We start from the raw sequence: 21,636 nt of genomic DNA on the forward strand, positions 1-21,636 counted from the left end.
CTACCAGGATAGATCTGGACTTTGCAGTTATGTAGTCAGTGTTGGCGACTTTCTTCCTGCCCTCTGCTCCTCAGCACTCGGCCCCCCGCTCTAACACTACAGGGTCTCCACTTCGTGGCTGAGTTGCTGCTTTTCCTTCTACTTCTCAATAATATCACTCACAGGTGATGGTGGAAGATTTAGGAGGAAGAAATGTAATGAATGGACTTGTTACCTCGGTGGCTCCTATTACAGGCCAGCGCTGATACCGGTGAGCTCTGCACCACCAGCCGTTCTGATACATATTGGTAAAGGCAGACTGCATGGCGCGGGAGTTGATGGACTGAATGTAAAACCTGAATTCAATGAATCAAGCATGTCCTAATACTTTTTTCCATGTAGTGTGTGCATAGAAAGTGTAGTTTTATGCACCCCTATAGCAATTTCCTTGTAACTTTCATCCTTTGTCATTATCTTAAGTAAAGTATGTCTAAGTACGTTGGTACATCGCAGCTTAAATGTTACATTTCGGGATTATGTAGGAGACCTTTTCTTTATCGCTTCATTGGGGGACACAGGACAATCATGGGTGTATGCTGCTGCTGCTAGGAGGCTGACACTATGCAAAAAAGGAAAAGGCATAGCTCCAGGAGTACAAATTGTTTTTGTAAGTGTCATTCAGGTTCTTTAAGTAGGATGTAATGGCCGCCTCTGTAAATAACATGGCCCTCCATCACAAATCATGTAGCCTAGCATTTATATTGCAGAAGTGCGTTTCTGCCATGAATGTGGGCAGCCTGTTGCTATCTGTGGAGTCATGAGAGCGTCACCCAGTGCATTTATAAGTTGTCTTGACCTGTAAAAAAAATTATTATTTTTTTTTTCAAGCAGAACCCAGACATTATAAGAAGCGTGATATGTTTTACACTACCTCGCCATCGCCTGTCAGGAGGCGCTCATACCGCTTTGGATCTGCTGGCCCAAGAAGTCCTTATTGCAAGAGGCGACTCAACAGGTTAGGAAGCAAAGCCATGCTTTTCTCACATGACTACCTACTGATCCACCATACCTCTGCATTGGATTGAGTCTTGTTCTTGTTTTTCCTAATACTTTTCATAACATTTCCTAATGTACGATAATTGAAATACTTTGATGGTTTAGGAGGAGACATGCTATACACAGCAGCGACTCCACTTCTTCCTCCTCGTCGGATGATGAACAGCACTTTGAGAGGCGTATGAATCGGAGCCGCAACAAGGCCATCAGCAGGTACGAGGTTTCCTAATTGAACCTAATAGATTCGCAGTACTACAGTGTGCGGACTGATCAGTATGTGTGTACCTTTTTGTTTATATTGCTAGATAGATGAATTTTTTTTTTTTCTTAAAGGTGTCTTCCGATGAACTTCTTGAGAAATGATTTGAAGGGAATACAAAAAGATCGATTGAAAATTGGGGCTAGCCTCGCTGATGTTGATCCAATGCAACTTGATACATCTGTAAGTGAGAACTCATCATTTCTTGGTAGATTTACACTGATTTAATTATTTTTTTGCGCATTCAGGTTTCCTGCTGTACGAAAGAATCTTATTCCTTTACTTTTTTTTTTTAATAGGTGCGTTTCAGTAGTGTTGGTGGCCTTTCTAGACATATAGCCTCTCTGAAAGAGATGGTGGTTTTCCCATTGCTCTATCCAGAAATCTTTGAAAAATTTAAAATTCAACCTCCACGGTACGTAAAGTTGAGTCTCGCTGGAATTTTAATGTTTTTTGTTTTTTGTTTCACTCTGTACTCTCCACTACCAAGTTGCACGATAACATATATTAGTGGCTACCTTTTAGTTAATAAAATTGCACTAAGCTTCAGTTTGCTATCTGCATTTATGTTTGGACTCAAGTTTGAGATTTTTCTCCTGTGAGCGTCTCACAGTAATATAGGCTGGAAATGAGGTCTGTGTGTAAATAAGGTGCTGCTGGCTTCATTGACTCATTTATCAGCACAGCTTCTATCCTGCACCCTTTCCCTCTTCATATGATATTCCTCCATTTCTGTAGACTGTTTTCTCTGCTCTGAGGCTGTAATTACTTTCCTCTTCCCCATGCAGTGAAGATCTATTTAATGCCCCCCTCTCTTCTGCTTTCTCTAACACTGAGATTGGAGATAAGAGCAGAGAAACCTAGTCAGAGTGCTGACTTGATTTGTAACATTTTTGCTAAATCTCTCCGATTCAAAACAGAATAGAAGAACATATGTTAATGAAAACCGTATACAAAGTTGCTTAACTTTACATTCAGGAAGCAAATTAACAATTATGCAAAGATATATGTAAACTGCATTTACAACTTGTACCTTATTCCGAATTCTGTTATTCCAGGGGGTGTTTGTTCTATGGTCCTCCTGGCACTGGCAAGACCTTGGTTGCTCGTGCTTTGGCCAACGAATGCAGCGTGGGTGACAGAAGAGTCGCCTTCTTCATGAGGAAAGGTGCAGATTGCTTGAGCAAGTGGGTCGGAGAGTCTGAGCGCCAGCTGCGATTATTATTTGATCAGGTAAATTATGGTTTGGGTATTCGGCCTGAGATAACAATCTTACAAGTACCGATAATTGTTTACGTGCATAGGAAAAGATTTTCATAACGCTTAATATAAACTAATCGTAATGGGCTGTGGCAAATGATTGAGACCCCTGCTGATTAACATGTCCAAGTTAGCTTCCTTTCTATCACTAATGATGTTGTTCACCCACCACTTACAATGAAAAGATGCTAAAAGAAAAAAATGCAGCAGGTAAAAAGTAATTCTTCCTAATCTCTATGCACAGGCTTACCAAATGCGTCCTTCCATAATCTTTTTTGACGAGATTGATGGCCTGGCTCCTGTACGGTCAAGCAGGCAAGACCAGATTCACAGGTATGCTAGAAAACTTCCCAATTTTACCTTTTCCTTTTTTTTTTTTTTAATAATGCTAAAGCTAAAAAATTTTAATATTTACTATATTTATCTGCCATACAGTCCAAGAGAGATGGGACTTTTTATTTAGTGCGCCCAATAAGAGGATTTTTATTTACCGTATATACTCGAGTATAAGCCGAGATTTTCAGCCCAAATTTTTGGGCTGAAAGTGCCCCTCTTGGCTTATACTCGAGTAACGGTCGGCGGCAGGGTCGGAGGGGGAGAGGGCGCTGAGGCATACTTACCTGCTTCCGGGTCTCCTGGCGCTGTCCCTGCAGTCCCACGGTCTCCGGGGGTCGCAGCTCTTCCCCTGTTCAGCGGTCACGTGGGACCGCTCATTAGAGAAATGAATATGGACTCCACTCCCATAGGGGTGGAGCCGCATATTCATTTCTCTAATGAGCGGTTACGGTGACCGCTGATAGAGGAAGAGGCTGCGGCACCGAAGACCAGCTGTCCGGGGGAAGGAGCGGGACGCCGGGAGCAGGTATTACATATTCACCTGTCCGCGTGCCACACGCCGGGCGCCGCTCCATCTTCCCGGCGTCTCTCCGCACTGACTGTGCAGGTCAGAGGGCGCCGCCCTCTGCCTGATCAGTCAGTGCAGAGAGACGCCGGGACGCTGAGGAGCTGCAAGCAAGAGAGGTGAGTATGTCATTTTTTTTTTATTGCAGCAGCAGCAGCAGCAATGGCACAGCTTTCTATGGTACATCTAGGGGGCAATAATGAACGGTGCAGAGCACTATATGGCACAGCTATGGGGCAATAATGAACGGTGCAGAGCACTATATGGCACAGCTATGGGGCAATAATGAACGGTGCAGAGCACTATATGGCACAGCTATGGGGCAATAATGAACGGTGCAGAGCACTATATGGCACAGCTATGGGGCAATAATGAACGGTGCAGAGCACTATATGGCACAGCTATGGGGCAATAATGAACGGTGCAGAGCACTATATGGCACAGTTTTCTATGGTACAGATATGGGGCAATAATGAACGGTGCAGAGCACTATATGGCACAGCTTTCTATGGTACAGCTATGGGGCCATAATGAATGGTGCGGAGCACTATATGGCACAGCTATGGGGCAATAATGAACGGTGCAGAGCACTATATGGCACAGCTATGGGGCAATAATGAACGGTGCAGAGCACTATATGGCACAGCTATGGGGCAATAATGAACGGTGCAGAGCACTATATGGCACAGCTATGGGGCAATAATGAACGGTGCAGAGCACTATATGGCACAGTTTTCTATGGTACAGATATGGGGCAATAATGAACGGTGCAGAGCACTATATGGCACAGCTTTCTATGGTACAGCTATGGGGCCATAATGAATGGTGCAGAGCATCTATTTTTATTTTTGAAATTCACCGGTAGCTGCTGCATTTTCCACCCTAGGCTTATACTCGAGTCAATAAGTTTTCCCAGTTTTTTGTGGCAAAATTAGGGGGTCGGCTTATACTCGGGTCGGCTTATACTCGGGTCGGCTTATACTCGGGTCGGCTTATGCTCGGGTCGGCTTATGCTCGGGTCGGCTTATGCTCGGGTCGGCTTATGCTCGGGTCGGCTTATACTCGGGTCGGCTTATACTCGGGTCGGCTTATACTCGGGTCGGCTTATACTCGGGTCGGCTTATACTCGGGTCGGCTTATACTCGGGTCGGCTTATACTCGGGTCGGCTTATACTCGGGTCGGCTTATACTCGGGTCGGCTTATACTCGGGTCGGCTTATACTCGGGTCGGCTTATACTCGGGTCGGCTTATACTCGGGTCGGCTTATACTCGGGTCGGCTTATACTCGGGTCGGCTTATACTCGGGTCGGCTTATACTCGGGTCGGCTTATACTCGGGTCGGCTTATACTCGGGTCGGCTTATACTCGGGTCGGCTTATACTCGGGTCGGCTTATACTCGGGTCGGCTTATACTCGGGTCGGCTTATACTCGGGTCGGCTTATACTCGGGTCGGCTTATACTCGGGTCGGCTTATACTCGGGTCGGCTTATACTCGGGTATATACGGTACCTTAAAGGGAAGGTGCCATCAAAAAAATTTTTTTTACAGTGATTGAAAAAATGTAAAGAATTAATGTTTACATTTTCTTAAATATTATCATTTGTTTTTAATTTAGTAAAATATGAACAATAATTTTAAAAGGTTTGGCATTTCCACTTTTAAACACTAGGGGGAGCAGCTAATGAAATTTGACAAAAACCTAGTGTACAACTAGCTCACATTACTGCACTGCAGTAATTATGGGCTGAGTCTGCTGACGTGTGTGATGTCTCCTCTCCTCCCCTTCTGGTGTTTGCTAGGGGATGAGAGGATTCAGGAACACAGTGTGCAGCCATTTTGTTGGTGACTGCAAAGTTATACTGACAAGTAGACAGTCACCGAAGATGGCAGGCAGCAAGGATTCTGGGAGATATATGGTGGAGGGAGCAGGGTGACAGCAGCACAGAGTATTTCAGGAGAGCAGTGTGCTGGTCTATGGGGGGCACCCTGTTTCGTGCGCAGAGCAGCCAGGGATTGTACATAGAGCGCTGTCTTTTATACACATGGATGGACCGTTTCCTCAGAAATCCAGGAAACATTTCTGCTGATTGATGGCCTGTTCTGATCCAGGCTTTGCATGCAAAGACCCCATTCCCCTCCTCAGATCCTGTCCTGGCGATGTGTGAAAGCGAGGTGACAGGCGCAGTCCGGGGTGATGCTGGGAAGGAAATGTAGCCATATAGTAACGATAAACATGAGACCCCTCTCTTCAGCTGCCTTACCAGCCCTCCCCTGAAGGCACCTAACTGGAGGTCATGCTGCCCCCTCTATTACCCCAGACCCGCGTGCAGCTGCTCAACCGGAACCACCCTAGATTTGCTCCCCTTTCTGCAGATAATACTTCCATAGTGTTCTCACATAATACCGCCATATAGATCACTCATAATACCGCCGTATAGAGCACACATAATACTGTCCTATAGTTCTCACATAATACCATCGCAAATAACGACGCCAGTGTTCTCACATAATACCGCCATATAGAGCACACATAATACCGCCATATAGATCACACATAATACCGCCATATATATCAAACATAATACCGCCATATACATCACATAGTACCGCCATATACTTCACACATAACGACGCCATATAGATCTCACATAATACTGCCATATAGAGCACACATAATACTGCCATATAGAGCACACATAATACTGCCATATAGAGCACACATAATACCGCCATATAGAGCATACCGCCATATAGATCTCACATAATACCACCAGTGTTCTCACATATCGCCATATAGATCACACATAATACCACCATATACATCACATAGTACCGCCATATACTTCTCACAGAACGCCGCCATATAGATCACACATAACGGGGGAGAGGACTGCATAGGAGAGGGTTAGATACACAGCTCAGTCAGTATCATACAGGATAGGATTAGATACAAGGCTCAGCACAGTATCACATAGGATAGGATTAGATACATGGCTCAGCAGACGGCATCACACAGGAGAGGATTAGATACACAGCTCAGTCAGTATCACACAGGATAGGATTAGATACATGGCTCAGCCCACAGTAGTGGATTAGATACACGGCTCAGCACAGTATCACACAGGGTAGGATTAGATACAAGGCTCAGCACAGTATCACACAGGATAGGATTAGATGCATGGCTCAGCAGACAGTATCACACAGGAGAGGATTAGATACACAGCTCAGACAGTATCATACAGGATAGGATTAGATAGGCTCAGCACAGTATCACACAGGATAGGATTAGATACATGGCTCAGCAGACAGTATCACACAGGAGAGGATTAGGTACACAGCTCAGCACAGTATCACACAGGAAAGGATTAGATACATGGCTCAGCAGTCAGTATCACACAGGATAGGATTAGATACATGGCTCAGCAGACTATCACACAGGAGAGGATTAGATACACAGCTCAGACAGTATCACACAGGAGAGGATTAGATACACAGCTCAGACAGTATCACACAGGAGAGGATTAGATACACAGCTCAGACAGTATCACACAGGAGAGGATTAGATACACGGCTCAGCAGACAGTATCACACAGGAGAGGATTAGATACACAGCTCAGACAGTATCACACAGGAGAGGATTAGATACACAGCTCAGTCAGTATCACACAGGAGAGGATTAGATACACAGCTCAGTCAGTATCACACAGGAGAGGATTAGATACACAGCTCAGTCAGTATCACACAGGAGAGGATTAGATACACTGCTCTGAGTCAGCACCACAAGGGATAGGAATAGATTCCCTCTCCCCCTCCCCACTGATACTTACGGCTCCCTGCTGAGTCCTTTCTTCTCCCTCCCCTCCTTGGTCTTCTCCTCCTATAGCTGCAGGGCTCCTGCGATTATCCTGGGAGCTGGAGCTCACAGCTGCAGTGTGAGCTCCAGGAAGATGGCGCTGATCTCCTGCCTCTGCTGTGCAGGACGGCTCAGGGGGCGTGGCCAGACACAGCAGAAAGCAGCTTATAATGCAAGCTATAGAGTCGGCTCCCGACCGCAGATCTCTATGCCCTGGGCTGCCGTAAATGCAGAGTGTAAGTGACGTGCAGCTTCACTTACACTCCTGCAAAGCAAAATGGCGGCGCCCAGTGGCTTAAAAAAAAATTAATAATAAAAAAAATGTTAAAGTTAAAAAAAGGAAGTTTGTATGAAAAATAATTGTTTATATAAACAATTATTTTTAATACAAAAAATAAAATGCGGCACCTTTCCTTTAAAATCCCATCCTCATAGCCTTCATTGGTGGAGGACATAGGAATCAGTGGGTGTACACTGCTGCCACCAGGAGGCTACCACTGAAAATTACAAGTAAGAAATAAGTCAGCCACTCTCCTGCAGAACTATACCCACCTGCAGACCCTGGACTAAACAAGCTAGTGAGAAAGCAGTAGAAGGTATATGACAATGGAGAACAGTACAGTAGAACAGAGCAGAGAGTTATAGGCCACAATAAAAATAAAATATCCCAAAAAGGTGGCTGTTGTTTACCCCAATGAAGGCTACTAGAAAGGGATTTTACATTAAGATGTTCATTTTCTTTTTAACGTCAGCTCCATTGTATCCACGCTGCTGGCTCTAATGGATGGATTGGACAGTCGAGGAGAGATCGTAGTGATAGGAGCCACCAACAGACTTGACTCCATAGATCCAGCCCTTAGGAGACCCGGCCGATTTGACCGAGAATTTCTTTTCAACCTACCAGACAGTGATGTAAGTGATGCCCTAAAGGTACACAATGCCAAATCTGACTCTCCTCCTGGCAGGCAATCTTCACTGTACAAATGACAGACTCCCATCCATTGTTTATTTATTTTTTTATCTTGCTCCCTTTTGTTTTTCCTATGTTGATAAATTTAAAAAAAAAAATCTGCAAAATGGGGAAAAATTATTTTGATTGAAAAGCGTGATTTGCATTAAATTCCATTTAATTTTACCCTATTTCTATTATAACCTCACGATTTTAACACTTTCTGTATATTACTAGGCAAGACTGGAAATTCTCAGAATTCATACCAAAGACTGGAATCCCAAACCATCAGAAATGTTTGTGCAAGAATTGGCGGAGAAATGCGTTGGTAGGATTGTTGTTTTTTTTGGTTTTTTTTTTTAGTCCTGGTTATGTTGGAATTAAGCATAGCCCCCCGCATTTGTGTTTTTGGTAATTGATTTCTGCTTTCTCTCTCCCCCTGAAGGTTATTGTGGTGCCGATATAAAATCGGTGTGTGCTGAAGCCGCGCTGTGTGCTCTCCGCAGGCGATACCCTCAGATTTACACCACATCAGACAAGTTGTTGTTAGATATATCTACTATTAAAATTACTGCCAAAGACTTCATATTAGCCATGCAGAAAATTGTGCCGGCATCACAGAGAGCTGTGGTTTCTCCGGGACAAGCGTTGTCCTCCATTATTCAGCCTCTGCTGCAGAGCACGCTACACAACATCCTGGTCGCCTTGAGGAAAGTTTTCCCACACGCAGATGAAGGACTCAAGAGCAAAGAATCCGGTGTGTAAACCGTGTTTACGAAGAGAATTTGATTTATTTTGACGACTGCGCCTCAGATAAACACGATTGTAAAATGTCCTGGATTTAATCTTATTTATTGCAGCAACAATAAACGTAAAATCCAGTGAATAATTATTTTCCTGCACCGCTTTGGGAAACATCTGTTCATAATTTCATCCTGTGGATTGTTTAATCTGAAAAAACACCAGTATACGGGCAGAGATGCTTACTTGTTCAAGGCCTCCAACAATTGCACTAACCAAGCGGCCAATTCCTGATAGTATGGTGGCTGCATTATCGGTATTATTGCACCTGTGTATTTGCCATCTTAACTTGGCCCCTGCACCTTGGTTAGTGCAATTGTTGGAGGCCTTGAACAGGTAAGCATCTGTCTGTATACTGGTGTTTTTTTTGTTTAGAATAGTGGAGGTCTTTTCTCTTATGGTGTTTTTTTTAGATTGTTTAATCTGCAAATCCAGATGTAAAATTCCTAGTAATTTCATTCTCAGTGAGCAGAAAACCTTAACAGATAATTACTAAAATATTACATCTTCTATTACATCTTCAGTAATTTATTTTGGTAGTTTTTAGCCTTGTTTTGTCGGGGTTTTTTTTTTTTTTTTTTTTTTTACCTTCGCTCAATGGTTTTCACTTTTTTTTTTTTTTTTTTTAGCATCCTCAAGCACCATGCTGGATGAGGACTTGCTGTACAGTGATGATGAGCATCCCTCGATGTTTGAAAACGGGATTGTTCACAAGTCCCCCAACAACCAAAAAGAAAATCGGCCATTTCTTCACCTCAGTGTGTGAGTATTGTACTGTAATGGATATTTGGATGTAGGTAACTTTTCTTTTATCGCTTCATTGGGGGACGCAGGTTACCATGGGTGTGCACTGCTGTCGCTAGGAGCCTGACACTAGGCAAACAATGTAAAGGTAACTCTTCCTCAGCAGTATATACACCCACCAACTGGCACAAAGCACCTCAGTTTAAGCTTAGTGTCAGTAGGAGGTGGACCTGGATCTGATCCCAGATACGCAGTTTTCCTTTTCAGGCCACCTGTTGTTTTTATTAACTTTTTTCCTTCGTCTTTCGGGTTCTTCTTCGTCTTCAGGTTAACGGGGTGTTATTTCTCACCCTGGTTTCCCACACTTATGTGACCGACAGAGCAGTGTGGTGTCACCCACATCGCCCACTCTTGGACCCGCAAGGCAGGACCTAATCGCCGATCACCTTCATGGGTGTTCAGCGTGATTCCCGGTGGCCGGTCCTAGCCTCTTCCCCACCCCTCTCCTCGGAGAGGGCTGGGAGGAAGACGGTGGTCACCAGTGGTGACCTTCCCCCTTCTTGTAAGGGGTTGCAACCATCTTCTGCACCGTCTGGAGACAGTGCGGGAAGGAGGATTATTCATACCCGTGACCCCCATCCACCCGGGGGGCTCATTGGTGAACAGGACCGGGAACTCACCGTACAAGTATGTATGATCCCCTCCCAGTAGCTGGACAGGTCTAGGAAGCATTGCTATCCCTTCACACATGGGACAGGGTGGCAGTAATATGGTAATCCTCACACACCTGCGGCCATTTTTCACTGGCCGGCTTCAGACCTGGTGGCCCACACTCCCTCCCTTTTTCCTGGCCGTGCCTCCTCCTGGTTTTCTCTGACCGCTCTTTTCAGCCCAATAGCAGGGCTTGTCCCCCGCTTCAGCACACGTCTTCTCAGTGCACTTTTGCTCCCATCACGGAGCTTCCTCTCCCTGCGAGTATCTGGCGATTTAGCCAATCAGAGGGCTACTTTCACTTTACCTCACCGTCCGGCATTTCAGTCACGCCTACCTCAGCGCCTCGTGCTTGCTGTGACACAGCACAGCCGATGCTCCATTACAACTTGTGCCTCAGCAGATTGGATCGTCACTACCTGCTCTCCCTCGGCATCAGATCTCAGCACATCTACCACAGGGGGACACAGCCAGTCACACAGCACTGCTGTTCATCTTTGATATCGGGTAGGCTCTGCCTCTGTCTTTCAATCCTGTGTCTTCGACCAAATATACCAGAGATGGGGCACCCTGGACGTCGACCTGATGGCATCTCGGTTGAACCACAAGGTTCCTCAGTTTGTAACCAGGTCCCGAGATCCGCTAGCCATGGGTTTCAATGCTCTAGTAATCCCATGGTCCCAATTCCAGCTGCCTTATCTCTTTCCGCCTCTACCATTGATTCCGAGAGTCGTGAAAAAGATAAAGGCAGAAGGAATTCCCGTAATCCTGGTAGCTCCAGACTGGCCCAGAAGGATCTGGTACACTGAGCTAGTGAACATGCTCATGGATGCCTCCTGGAGGCTCCCGGACCGTCCAGATCTTCTCACAAGGCCCCCTCTTCCACCAGAGTTCAGACTGAGTTTAACGGCATGGCCGTTGAGGCCGCAGTCCTGAACGCTGTTTTTTCACATCAGGTCGTTCAGACCATGATTAGAGCAAGAAAACCAGCATCCTGGCTTATCTATCATAGATGCTGGAAGGCTTTCTTTCAGTGAAGTGAGGACAACAATTTGGTCCCTATGTCCTTTTCCCTGTTCCTTCCTGGGTTTTCTCCAAGCAGGTCTTGACTATGGTTTATCACTCAGTACCTTTTTAAGGGTCACGTTTCCCATTGTCGATTCTTTTCCAACAAAATCTGTCTTTTTGTTCCCAGGTAAACGGTAGATCCATGGGATCTTAACCTTGTTACTGGTGCACTTCAGCACACTCCTTTTGAGCCCATTCAAGACATTTAATTTTCTCTCCTGTCATGGAAGGTCGACTGTTTGGTTGCCATTACGTCCGTCAGGAGTCTGAGTTAGTGGCATTATTCTGCCGATCTCCGTTCCTGATTCTGCATCAGGATAAGGTGGTCCTCAGACCTGATCTCTCCTTATTACCTAAAGTGGTCTCTTCATTCCACATTAATGAAGAAATTGTCCTACCTTCTCCATGTCCCTCTCCGGTCCACCCCGTGGAGAAGTCCCTCCACAAGCTGGATCTGGTTAGAGCTATCAGAGTTTACCTTTCAAGGACTGCTCCCTTTCGCCACTCTGATTCCCTATTTCTCATCTCCAAAGGTCGTCGCAAGGGGCTTCCAAGTCCACTATTGCCTGTTGGATTCGTTGGGTAATACTGGAGGCATAGCGCGTTCAGGACAAACGGCCTTCTCTGGGGTAAAAGCTCACTCCACCCGGGCAGTGGGAGCTTCCTGTGCATTTCGTCACCAGGCCTCGGCTTACAGATTTGTAAGGCCGTGACCTGGTCGTCTTCACACACTGTTTCGAGGTTTTACAGAATTCATACCCATGCCTAGTCTGATACAGGCCTAGGGAGGAAGGTGCTGCAGGCAGCAGTCGTGCATCGGCTGACCTGAGTCCTCTTTTCTTTGCATTCTTTGTTTTCTCACCCTAGGGACTGCTTTGGGACGTCCCATGGTTACCTGTGTCCCCCAGTGAAGCGATAAATAGTCTTCATTGGGGGACACAGCACCCTCCCTAACTATTTGTACCTCTATTGGGTCTATGTGCCTTTGTTGTGGGTTTGGTACATAGGTCACGTTTTGGTTGCTTCTCCTACTGCTTTTACACTAAATAAGCTGCTTTGTGCCAGTCGGTGGGTGTATACTGCTAAGGAGGAGCCATTTTTGCGGGTTTTTTTTTTTTTGCCTAGTGTCAGCCTCCTAGCGACAGCAGCATACACCCATGGTTTCCTGTGTCCCCCAATGAAGGCTCCAAGAAAGAATTTTACGGCGAGTACCAAAAATCCCTCTTTCTGCATAATCTGAGTGCAGCTAGATTGGGGGCTAATGGCTCTAGCGATTCTCTCGGCTTCAGAGCTGCACTTACAGGCTTGATTGGAAAAGGCTTGTAAGCACTGCATATATTGCACCACCGCTAATAACTGCAGTGATTGCAGAGGACCCATTCAACAAGCCGTAAACAAAAACCACTTTGTTTTAATAACTGCGATGTACTTGTTTTTACAAGCGTTTTAAATGTTGGCAAACACGAGACCTACTCACTGCAGCCTTGCAGCGCTGGAGTCCTGGGTACTAATCCCACCCAGGACAACATCTGCAAAGAGTTTGTATGTTCTCTCCGTGTTTGCGTGGGTTTCCTCCGGGTGCTCCGGTTTCCTCCCACATTCCAAAGACATACTGATGGGGAATTTAGATTGTGAGCCCCATCGGGGACAGCGATGATAATGTGTGCAAACTGTAAAGCGCTGCGGAAAATGTTAGCACTATATAAAAATAAAGATTATTATTATTAAAGATTTATTATTATATAAATTACATCAATGTATGAGGAATAATTCTGACATTTTATTGCAGTAATGCAAATCAACAGCCAACATGTTACAGACCCAGGATGCTGCTTTCAGGATGTCCTGGGCTCGGTCAGGGGACGCACTTGGCTCCAGCCGTCATTCACGCTTTGGAGAAGTTCACAGTATACACATTGGACTTGGCCGTTCTTTTCGGTGTCAGTATCGTGTCTCCAGAAGAAAACTGTGCACAGGTAATGACAAGAGTTTTTATGTAGGAAATTGCAAGGATTTTGCCTTTTTGTAAAGGTAGAGATGAAATTTTAAAAGCTTAAGCGCGCCATACTTTTTTTTTTCCTGACTGAAAGATACCTGCTAAATGATCTGCTGAATCATCAATCTCCCATACACAGAAGCGCTTGCTTTGTTGTGGCTTTGGGGATGTATGTGGGTCTCCCCATTTCAGTGGATAAACAGCAGTGATCGGAGCTAGCTCCTATTGCTGCCGTTAGTTTCAGGTGCTGGCTGTAAAACACAGCAGACACAAGCCCTGTATATGGCGCAAGCTTAACCCCAAAGCTCTCGTGATATATTCACCCCTGCTAGATGTATCAACAGGATTAAGTTGTTTTTTTTTCTTTTTGTGTATGACTATTTAGTAAAGCTAGGTTCATACTGCGTTTTAGGCATCAGTTAGACGGACTACGTTACACTGCGGCATAACGTGGTGTAATACAGTCCGTTAATGCCGCCATTAAGTCCAATTTCGGACGCATCGCTAGCGCACGCCCACATTGGCCGTGCACTAGCGATGTGCCGTCATTGAGCTACGGACCTTGAGACGCGGGCTGCAGCGTTTCCGGGTCCGTCACTGCTAGCGCTTATAGAGCATCTGCTAGCTCTATCTGCGCTAGCGCGATGTCATATTGGCACTTGCGTTAACAGCAGCCCGTTAACGCATGTGTTGAACGGGCTGCTGTTAATGCAATGTGAACCTAGCCTTAGATCTTTTGTTTTCTTCAGTAGGTCATTTTATTGAAATAATGTAAAATTGCACATATACTTTTCATCCTCCCCTTCTACATAGCTTTTCCATGAGGCAAAAAGAACCGCCCCGAGCATCCTGTATATTCCACACATTCATCTCTGGTGGGAGACGGTTGGCTACACGCTGAAGGCAACGTTCATGACTTTACTCAAGAACATCCCATCGTTTTCTCCAATTCTTCTTCTTGCAACTTGTGATGTCAATTATGGCGATCTGCCATCTGAGGTAAATAAAGAAAACTTATAGGATGCTTGCCCTCTCCATTAGGCATAATCCAGACCACAATTTCCCATACAGTGTCATGTGTACACCGAGGGGGTATATCTGGAAATATACAGTGCAGTATCTGTTGATGTTTATGGGATGATATTTATGCCTGAGATTTAGTTAATTTCATTTGTTTGTGTGGTTACAGCAAAAATCTCCATTCAAGATCTGTATTTATTTGTACTCTTCATAGCTTCAAGAACTGTTCCTAGATGATTATGGTGAAGTTTTTCACGTTCCCATACCCAGCCAGCAGCAGAGGAGAGCTTTCTTCGAGGATCTTGTCTTAAATCAAGCTGCCAAACCTCCAACTTCAAAGAAAAAAGCCGGTTTGTAAAATCTGTGGCTTTTTGTGTGTAGTCCTTCTTCGTAGGTTATAATTTGATGTGAACGTGTTTCTCCGATTATTAGTTCTGCAGGCCCTGGAGGTTTTGCCGGTGGCTCCCCCTCCTGAACCACGGGAGCTGACGCCCGAGGAGTTGAAAAAATTGGAGGAACAGGAAGAAGACACTCTTCGTGAGCTGCGACTCTTCCTTAGAGATGTGACCCATAGGTTGGCTATTGATAAACGCTTCAGAGCTTTTACAAAGCCAGTGGACCTAGAAGAGGTAAATGCATTGAAGAATATTGGTGCTTGTTTAGGTGACTGTGTAGGGGCCGGAGGATAACCGCTGGCAGTACACCGGTCTCTGAATTCGTTTTGGTTTGAATTTTTTTCCATTAAATTCCAGTTTTTAAAGCAATTTTCTATATTCTTTTAACAGGTTCCTGACTACGTGACCGTGATCGCACAACCGATGGACCTTTCCACTGTTATAAGCAAAATTGATTTACATAAGTATCGAACCATAAAGGAATATTTAAAGGATGTAGATCTGATATGCAGCAACGCCCTCGAATACAATCCAGACAAGAACCCTGGGGGTAAGCTTTCACTTATGTTCTGGTGTGGGACTGGATCAAGCTTTAAATCTAGTCTCCCCTCCACACCTAAAACACTGGTGGGAGAACACATGTACTATAGACTTTCTGTAGTAAGTACGTATGTTTGAGTCATGGTGATCTTTTATCCCTTTTTAGACCGTTTAATCCGCCACAGAGCCTGCGCTCTAAGAGATGCTACGTATGCAATAATAAAGCAAGAGCTGGATGAAGAATTTGAGAAACTTTGCGACGAAATTCAGGAATCTCGCAAGAAGAGAGGTAATTTTTGCACTATGTAGATAAGTGCAAAATTTTTTTTTTTTCGTGTGCCAGCTTTTAAGGAAACCTGTCACCAGTTTTGGCCGATATGAGATACGGTCATCACCTTTCAGGACTGATGTACAGCATTCTATATTGCTGTATATCGTCCCCCAGCCTGATCTGTAATAGAAGAAAGATTTTTCATTATACTCGCCTGCTGGGCAGTCTGGTTTAAGGGTGTCCATGTTCTTGGTCTGGCACCTCCCTTCTTGCAATCGCTGTCCTCCTTGGTTTGTGTGGATGACTCATCCCTACGTTATCCGCAGTCTCCTCAGCACAGGTGTACTTCTCTGCCCTGTTTGATATTTCCATCACTGCAGTACTTTGCTCTGCCCTCAACAGGGCAAATCAGTACTCCTGTGCTGGAGCGTGATTCCGTGGGACACTGAATGACGTAGGGACGTGTCATCTACACGGAGCAAGGAGGATGGTGATTGTAAGAAGATGGGAGGCGCCACACCAAGTAGAGCAACACTCTTCAGACCAGACTGTCCCCCAGGTGAGTATAAGAAGTTATTTTACTTCTCTTACAGGTCGTGTTGGAGGCAGATATACAGCATTATAGAATGCTGTATATCAGCCCTGAAAGGTGGTGGCCGCATCTCATATTGGCCAAACCTGGTGACAGGTTCCCTTTAATGAAAGGAGTGATGTAGTAAGATGCTCCAAATTCATTAAGAGGTGCACGCTTCCTAATGAGTTTTTGAACATCTTGTAAACGGTTTAATTTATGCCATTATTGTGACGTAAATTGTCTTGCATTTTTACACGCGGGTTTCGCTTTGTTCTCCCCACTTTGGCAGGGCGCACCAAGACTGTCGTAAAAATTTCAATTTCAAAATTTTGCCAATATTTTAAGGAGTTTTACACCAGAAAGCTGGTGAAGCTTCTTGAATAAACAAAGTACAAAGACTTTCTGTAGATCCATAAACTGCGTATTTGGCTCTGCAAGGAACTTTAAACAGCGCCACAACGCTGGATCCTTTTTTAGGGAATCGTACTGCAGTGTCTTCACCTCCACATCCACAAATCAAAATTTTTTGATGTGTGATTGATACACACATACAGTGGGGCAAAAAAGTATTTAGTCAGTCAGCAATAGTTCAAGTTCCACCACTTAAAAAGATGAGAGGCGTCTGTAATTTACATCATAGGTAGACCTCAACTATGGGAGACAAACTGAGAAAAAAAATCTAGAAAATCACATTGTCTGGTTTTTTTATAATTTTATTTGCATATTCTGGTGGAAAATAAGTATTTGGTCAGAAACAAACAATGAAGATTTCTGGCTCTCACAGACCTGTAACTTCTTCTTTAAGAGTCTCCTCTTTCCTCCACTCATTACCTGTAGTAATGGCGCCTGTTTAAACTTGTTATCAGTATAAAAAGACACCTGTGCACACCCTCAAACAGTCTGACTCCAAACTCCACTATGGTGAAGACCAAAGAGCTGTCAAAGGACACCAGAAACAAAATTGTAGCCCTGCACCAGGCTGGGAAGACTGAATCTGCAATAGCCAACCAGCTTGGAGTGAAGAAATCAACAGTGGGAGCAATAATTAGAAAATGGAAGACATACAAGACCACTGATAATCTCCCTCGATCTGGGGCTCCACGCAAAATCCCACCCCGTGGGGTCAGAATGATCACAAGAACGGTGAGCAAAAATCCCAGAACCACGCGGGGGGACCTAGTGAATGAACTGCAGAGAGCTGGGACCAATGTAACAAGGCCTACCATAAGTAACACACTACGCCACCATGGACTCAGATCCTGCAGTGCCAGACGTGTCCCACTGCTTAAGCCAGTACATGTCCGGGCCCGTCTGAAGTTTGCTAGAGAGCATTTGGATGATCCAGAGGAGTTTTGGGAGAATGTCCTATGGTCTGATGAAACCAAACTGGAACTGTTAGGTAGAAACACAACTTGTCGTGTTTGGAGGAAAAAGAATACTGAGTTGCATCCATCAAACACCATACCTACTGTAAAGCATGGTTGTGGAAACATCATGCTTTGGGGCTGTTTCTCTGCAAAGGGGCCAGGACGACTAATCCGGGTACATGAAAGAATGAATGGGGCCATGTATCGTGAGATTTTGAGAGCAAACCTCCTTCCATCAGCAAGGGCATTGAAGTTGAAACGTGGCTGGGTCTTTCAACATGACAATGATCCAAAGCACACCGCCAGGGCAACGAAGGAGTGGCTTCGTAAGAAGCATTTCAAGGTCCTGGAGTGGCCTAGCCAGTCTCCAGATCTCAACCCTATAGAAAACCTTTGGAGGGAGTTGAAAGTCCGTGTTGCCAAGCGAAAAGCCAAAAACATCACTGCTCTAGAGGAGATCTGCATGGAGGAATGGGCAAACATACCAACAATAGTGTGTGGCAACCTTGTGAAGACTTACAGAAAACGTTTGACCTCTGTCATTGCCAACAAAGGATTTATTACAAAGTATTGAGATGAAATTTTGTTTCTGACCAAATACTTATTTTCCACCATAAAATGCAAATAAAATGATAAAAAAAACAGACATTGTGATTTTCTGGATTTTTTTTCTCAGTTTGTCTCCCATAGTTGAGGTCTACCTATGATGTAAATTACAGACGCCTCTCATCTTTTTAAGTGGTGGAACTTGCACTATTGCTGACTGACTAAATACTTTTTTGCCCCACTGTACACACACTCTTTAGACACATTATTCAACTAGTATGGGGTATATGAACTGCAGAGATCTTTGTACATTAATTTTTAAAATTTGTGTTTTTTTTTAGGCTTTTCATCTTCCAAGTACATACCATCTTATTACCATGTGCTTCCTAAAACTGCTACAGTTCAGAATGGGAAAATCACTGACTTGGAAAATCCTGAGAAAAGGTGTCGATCGATTGTACCTGTGACAGCAAGTACTCCTAGCTTAGGTGTGTTGGGTATTTTTGTAATCTTGAGACAGAAAAATTGAGGACAAATTGTGATCACATGTGTCTCATGCCGTGTATGTGTTACACTGTAGAATCAGCAGAAAATACACAACGCAAAGTTGCAGGTGTCTTTCATTGCATATTTCATTCATCGTACTGCTAAACGTTAAATAGGCACCGACCGTTCATCAGACCTTTTGTGCTTTAACACCCCACATTCCTATACCTTGTAATATAATGTGCTCCCTAACGTTGCTGATCCAGAAAGTGGACTAAAGTCTAATTTCATCTATTATATGATCTAGATTTGCTTTAAGTAATTTTTTATTTTTTTTTTCAAAGGAAAAAAAAAATATAAGCGGAAGAGCCGTTGGAGTTCTGGTTGTTTGGCCAAAAAGAAAAAGATCACTCGGTCTGAAAAGCACGAAGAACATGGAAGCGACGCCGACCACGAGCTCCAGGAGTCTAGTTTAGATCAGACTGAATTAGAACTGATAGACGAATCGTCAATGGAGGCACAGAATTGTAATGTGGAAAGTGAAGATGTGACCAAAGAAACCGCAAAAGCCTCTCCTACCAAGAATTCACCTACATCTGTGGCCCCTGAGGTACCTGTGGAAAATCCTGCACCTACAGAGAGTGGTGACCATGCGGAGATGAATGGTACGGCTCGTAAATCGCCAATTTTGTAATTGCACTTTAATTTTTTGGGGTGATTGTTATTTAATAACCTAAGAATTTGTTTTTATAATATCTAGATGAATGCCAATGTTTCTATTTAGTATAAGTACAGTAAAAACTCCATTGACTTCACATTGCTGTGATGTTAATGTAGTATATTATGTCATCAATGCACGATTTTGGTCAATCACTGTGGCCTCTTAAATGTGACGCATCCATCTTTGGCCTTCTGCTGGTTAGCACAGAACAAAACTAAAAATTACCGTATATACTCGTGTATAAGCCGACCCCCCCCCCCCCCCCTTCCCAATTTTGCCACGAAAAAACTGGGAAAACTTAATGAGTCGAGTATAAGCCTAGGGTGGAAAATGCAGCAGCTACTGGTAAATTTAAAAAATAAAAATAGGTACCAGTAAAAGTAAAATTAATTGAGACATCAGTAGGTTAAGTGTTTTTGAATATCCATATTGAATCAGGAGCCCCATATAATGCTGAATACAGTTCATGATGGCCCCATATAATGCTCCATATAATGCTCCATACAGTTTATGATGGACTCCATAAGATGCTCCATATTAAAATATGTCCCATATAATGCTCCACAAATGTGTATTATGTCCCCATAAGATGCTCCATACAGATATTTGCCCCATATAATGCTGCACATATAGATATTTGCCCCATATAACGCTGCACATGGCCCCATAAGATTCTCCATACAGACATTTGCCCCATATGCTGTTGCTGCAATTAATAAAATAAAAAATTACATACTCACCTCTCAGGCCCCCGCCACTTGCTATATTCACCTGCTCCGCGTTCCACCGCCGACCGCCACTGCGCCTTCCCCGTCCTCTGCATTGACGTTCAGGCAGAGTGCGGTGCGCACTAATCGCATCATCGCGCCCTCTGACCTGAGCGTCACTGCAGAGGACGTGGAAGACGCAGCGGCGTCGAAGGTGGAACGTGGGACAGGTGAATATAGCGCACTGCGTTATGCTCACCTGCTCCTGACGCGGTCCCTGCACGTCTGTTCCCCGGCAGCTTTTTCCTGTAGTGAGCGGTCACATGGTACCGCTCATTACAGTAATGAATATGCGGCTCCACCCATATGGGAGTCCATATTCATTACTGTAATGAGCGGTACTATGTGACCACTCACTACAGGAAGAAGCTGCCGGGGAACCAGGGACGTGCAGGGACCGCGCCAGGAGCAGGTGAGTATGATTACACAGCTCCGCTCCCCTGCCGACCCCTGGGAATGACTCTAGTATAAGCAGAGAGGGTTACTTTCAGCCCAAAAAAGTGGGCTGAAAATCTCGAGTATATACGGTAATAGTGAAAAGTAGGTCTAAAACCCAGACCCATGTCTGCCTTTACTGATGCCCAGCTAAAATGGAGCTTGGTGCCAGTAAGTTGTTTTTTTCCTTTAGTAAGCTTTTGATCATCCAGCAATATAAAATGACTCAGGTCCACATAAACAGGTGCCAGAAGAATTTTATTTTCTCCTTTGCCTCATTGGGGGACACAGACCGTGGGTGTATGCTGCTGCCACTAGGAGGCTGACACTAAGTGATACAAAGAAAGTTAGCTCCTCCTCTGCAGTATACACCCTCCTGCTGGCTCTCAGCTCCTCCCCTGCAGTATACACCCTCCTGCTGGCTCTCAGCTCCTCCCCTGCAGTATACCCCCTCCTGCTGGCTCTCAGCTCCTCCCCTGCAGTATACACCCTCCTGCTGGCTCTCAGCTCCTCCCCTGCAGTATACACCCTCCTGCTGGCTCTCAGCTCCTCCCCTGCAGTATACACCCTCCTGCTGGCTCTCAGCTCCTCCCCTGCAGTATACACCCTCCTGCTGGCTCTCAGCTCCTCCCCTGCAGTATACACCCTCCTGCTGGCTCTCAGCTCCTCCCCTGCAGTATACACCCTCCTGCTGGCTCTCAGCTAACCAGTTCTTGCTTAGTGTCCGTAGGAGGCACACGGACTGGTCTGCTATTCAGACCCAAAGAACTCTTTTTACATTTACCTTTTACAACGGACGAAGGGGGTGACGGATTCTTTCATGTTCCGATCTCCCCCGAACCAACGACGGGCGAGCACGGGAGTTTTACCTCTCCGTATCCTCTCCTGCGACGTGGGATGCCACTGCCTGAGCTGATTCTAGGGGCGACGGGCCC

The 21,636-nt window shown here is 44.9% G+C and overlaps 1 protein-coding gene across 2 annotated transcripts in view; it reads left to right on the top strand.

Moving 5' to 3' along the window:
- ATAD2 (ATPase family AAA domain containing 2) overlaps positions 1–21,636 on the top strand; it is a 67,100-nt gene that overhangs the window by 22,843 nt on the left and 22,621 nt on the right. Inside the window, exons 8-25 of one of the 2 annotated variants that reach the window (XM_077271174.1) lie at positions 871–994; positions 1,141–1,248; positions 1,369–1,477; positions 1,594–1,709; positions 2,353–2,527; positions 2,799–2,887; positions 8,063–8,222; positions 8,497–8,587; positions 8,705–9,016; positions 9,690–9,822; positions 13,373–13,559; positions 14,393–14,578; positions 14,814–14,949; positions 15,032–15,228; positions 15,385–15,544; positions 15,701–15,823; positions 18,634–18,780; positions 19,123–19,443. In XM_077271174.1, the coding sequence (XP_077127289.1) occupies positions 871–994; positions 1,141–1,248; positions 1,369–1,477; positions 1,594–1,709; positions 2,353–2,527; positions 2,799–2,887; positions 8,063–8,222; positions 8,497–8,587; positions 8,705–9,016; positions 9,690–9,822; positions 13,373–13,559; positions 14,393–14,578; positions 14,814–14,949; positions 15,032–15,228; positions 15,385–15,544; positions 15,701–15,823; positions 18,634–18,780; positions 19,123–19,443 (2,874 nt within the window). Of the gene's footprint in view, positions 1–867; positions 995–1,140; positions 1,249–1,368; positions 1,478–1,593; positions 1,710–2,352; positions 2,528–2,798; positions 2,888–8,062; positions 8,223–8,496; positions 8,588–8,704; positions 9,017–9,689; positions 9,823–13,372; positions 13,560–14,392; positions 14,579–14,813; positions 14,950–15,031; positions 15,229–15,384; positions 15,545–15,700; positions 15,824–18,633; positions 18,781–19,122; positions 19,444–21,636 lie in introns of both variants that reach the window. The other variant, XM_077271173.1, reaches the window with a different exon arrangement.

This window comes from Ranitomeya variabilis, chromosome 6 (genome assembly GCF_051348905.1).
Source record: "Ranitomeya variabilis isolate aRanVar5 chromosome 6, aRanVar5.hap1, whole genome shotgun sequence".
Classification (NCBI taxonomy): Eukaryota; Metazoa; Chordata; class Amphibia; order Anura; family Dendrobatidae; genus Ranitomeya; species Ranitomeya variabilis.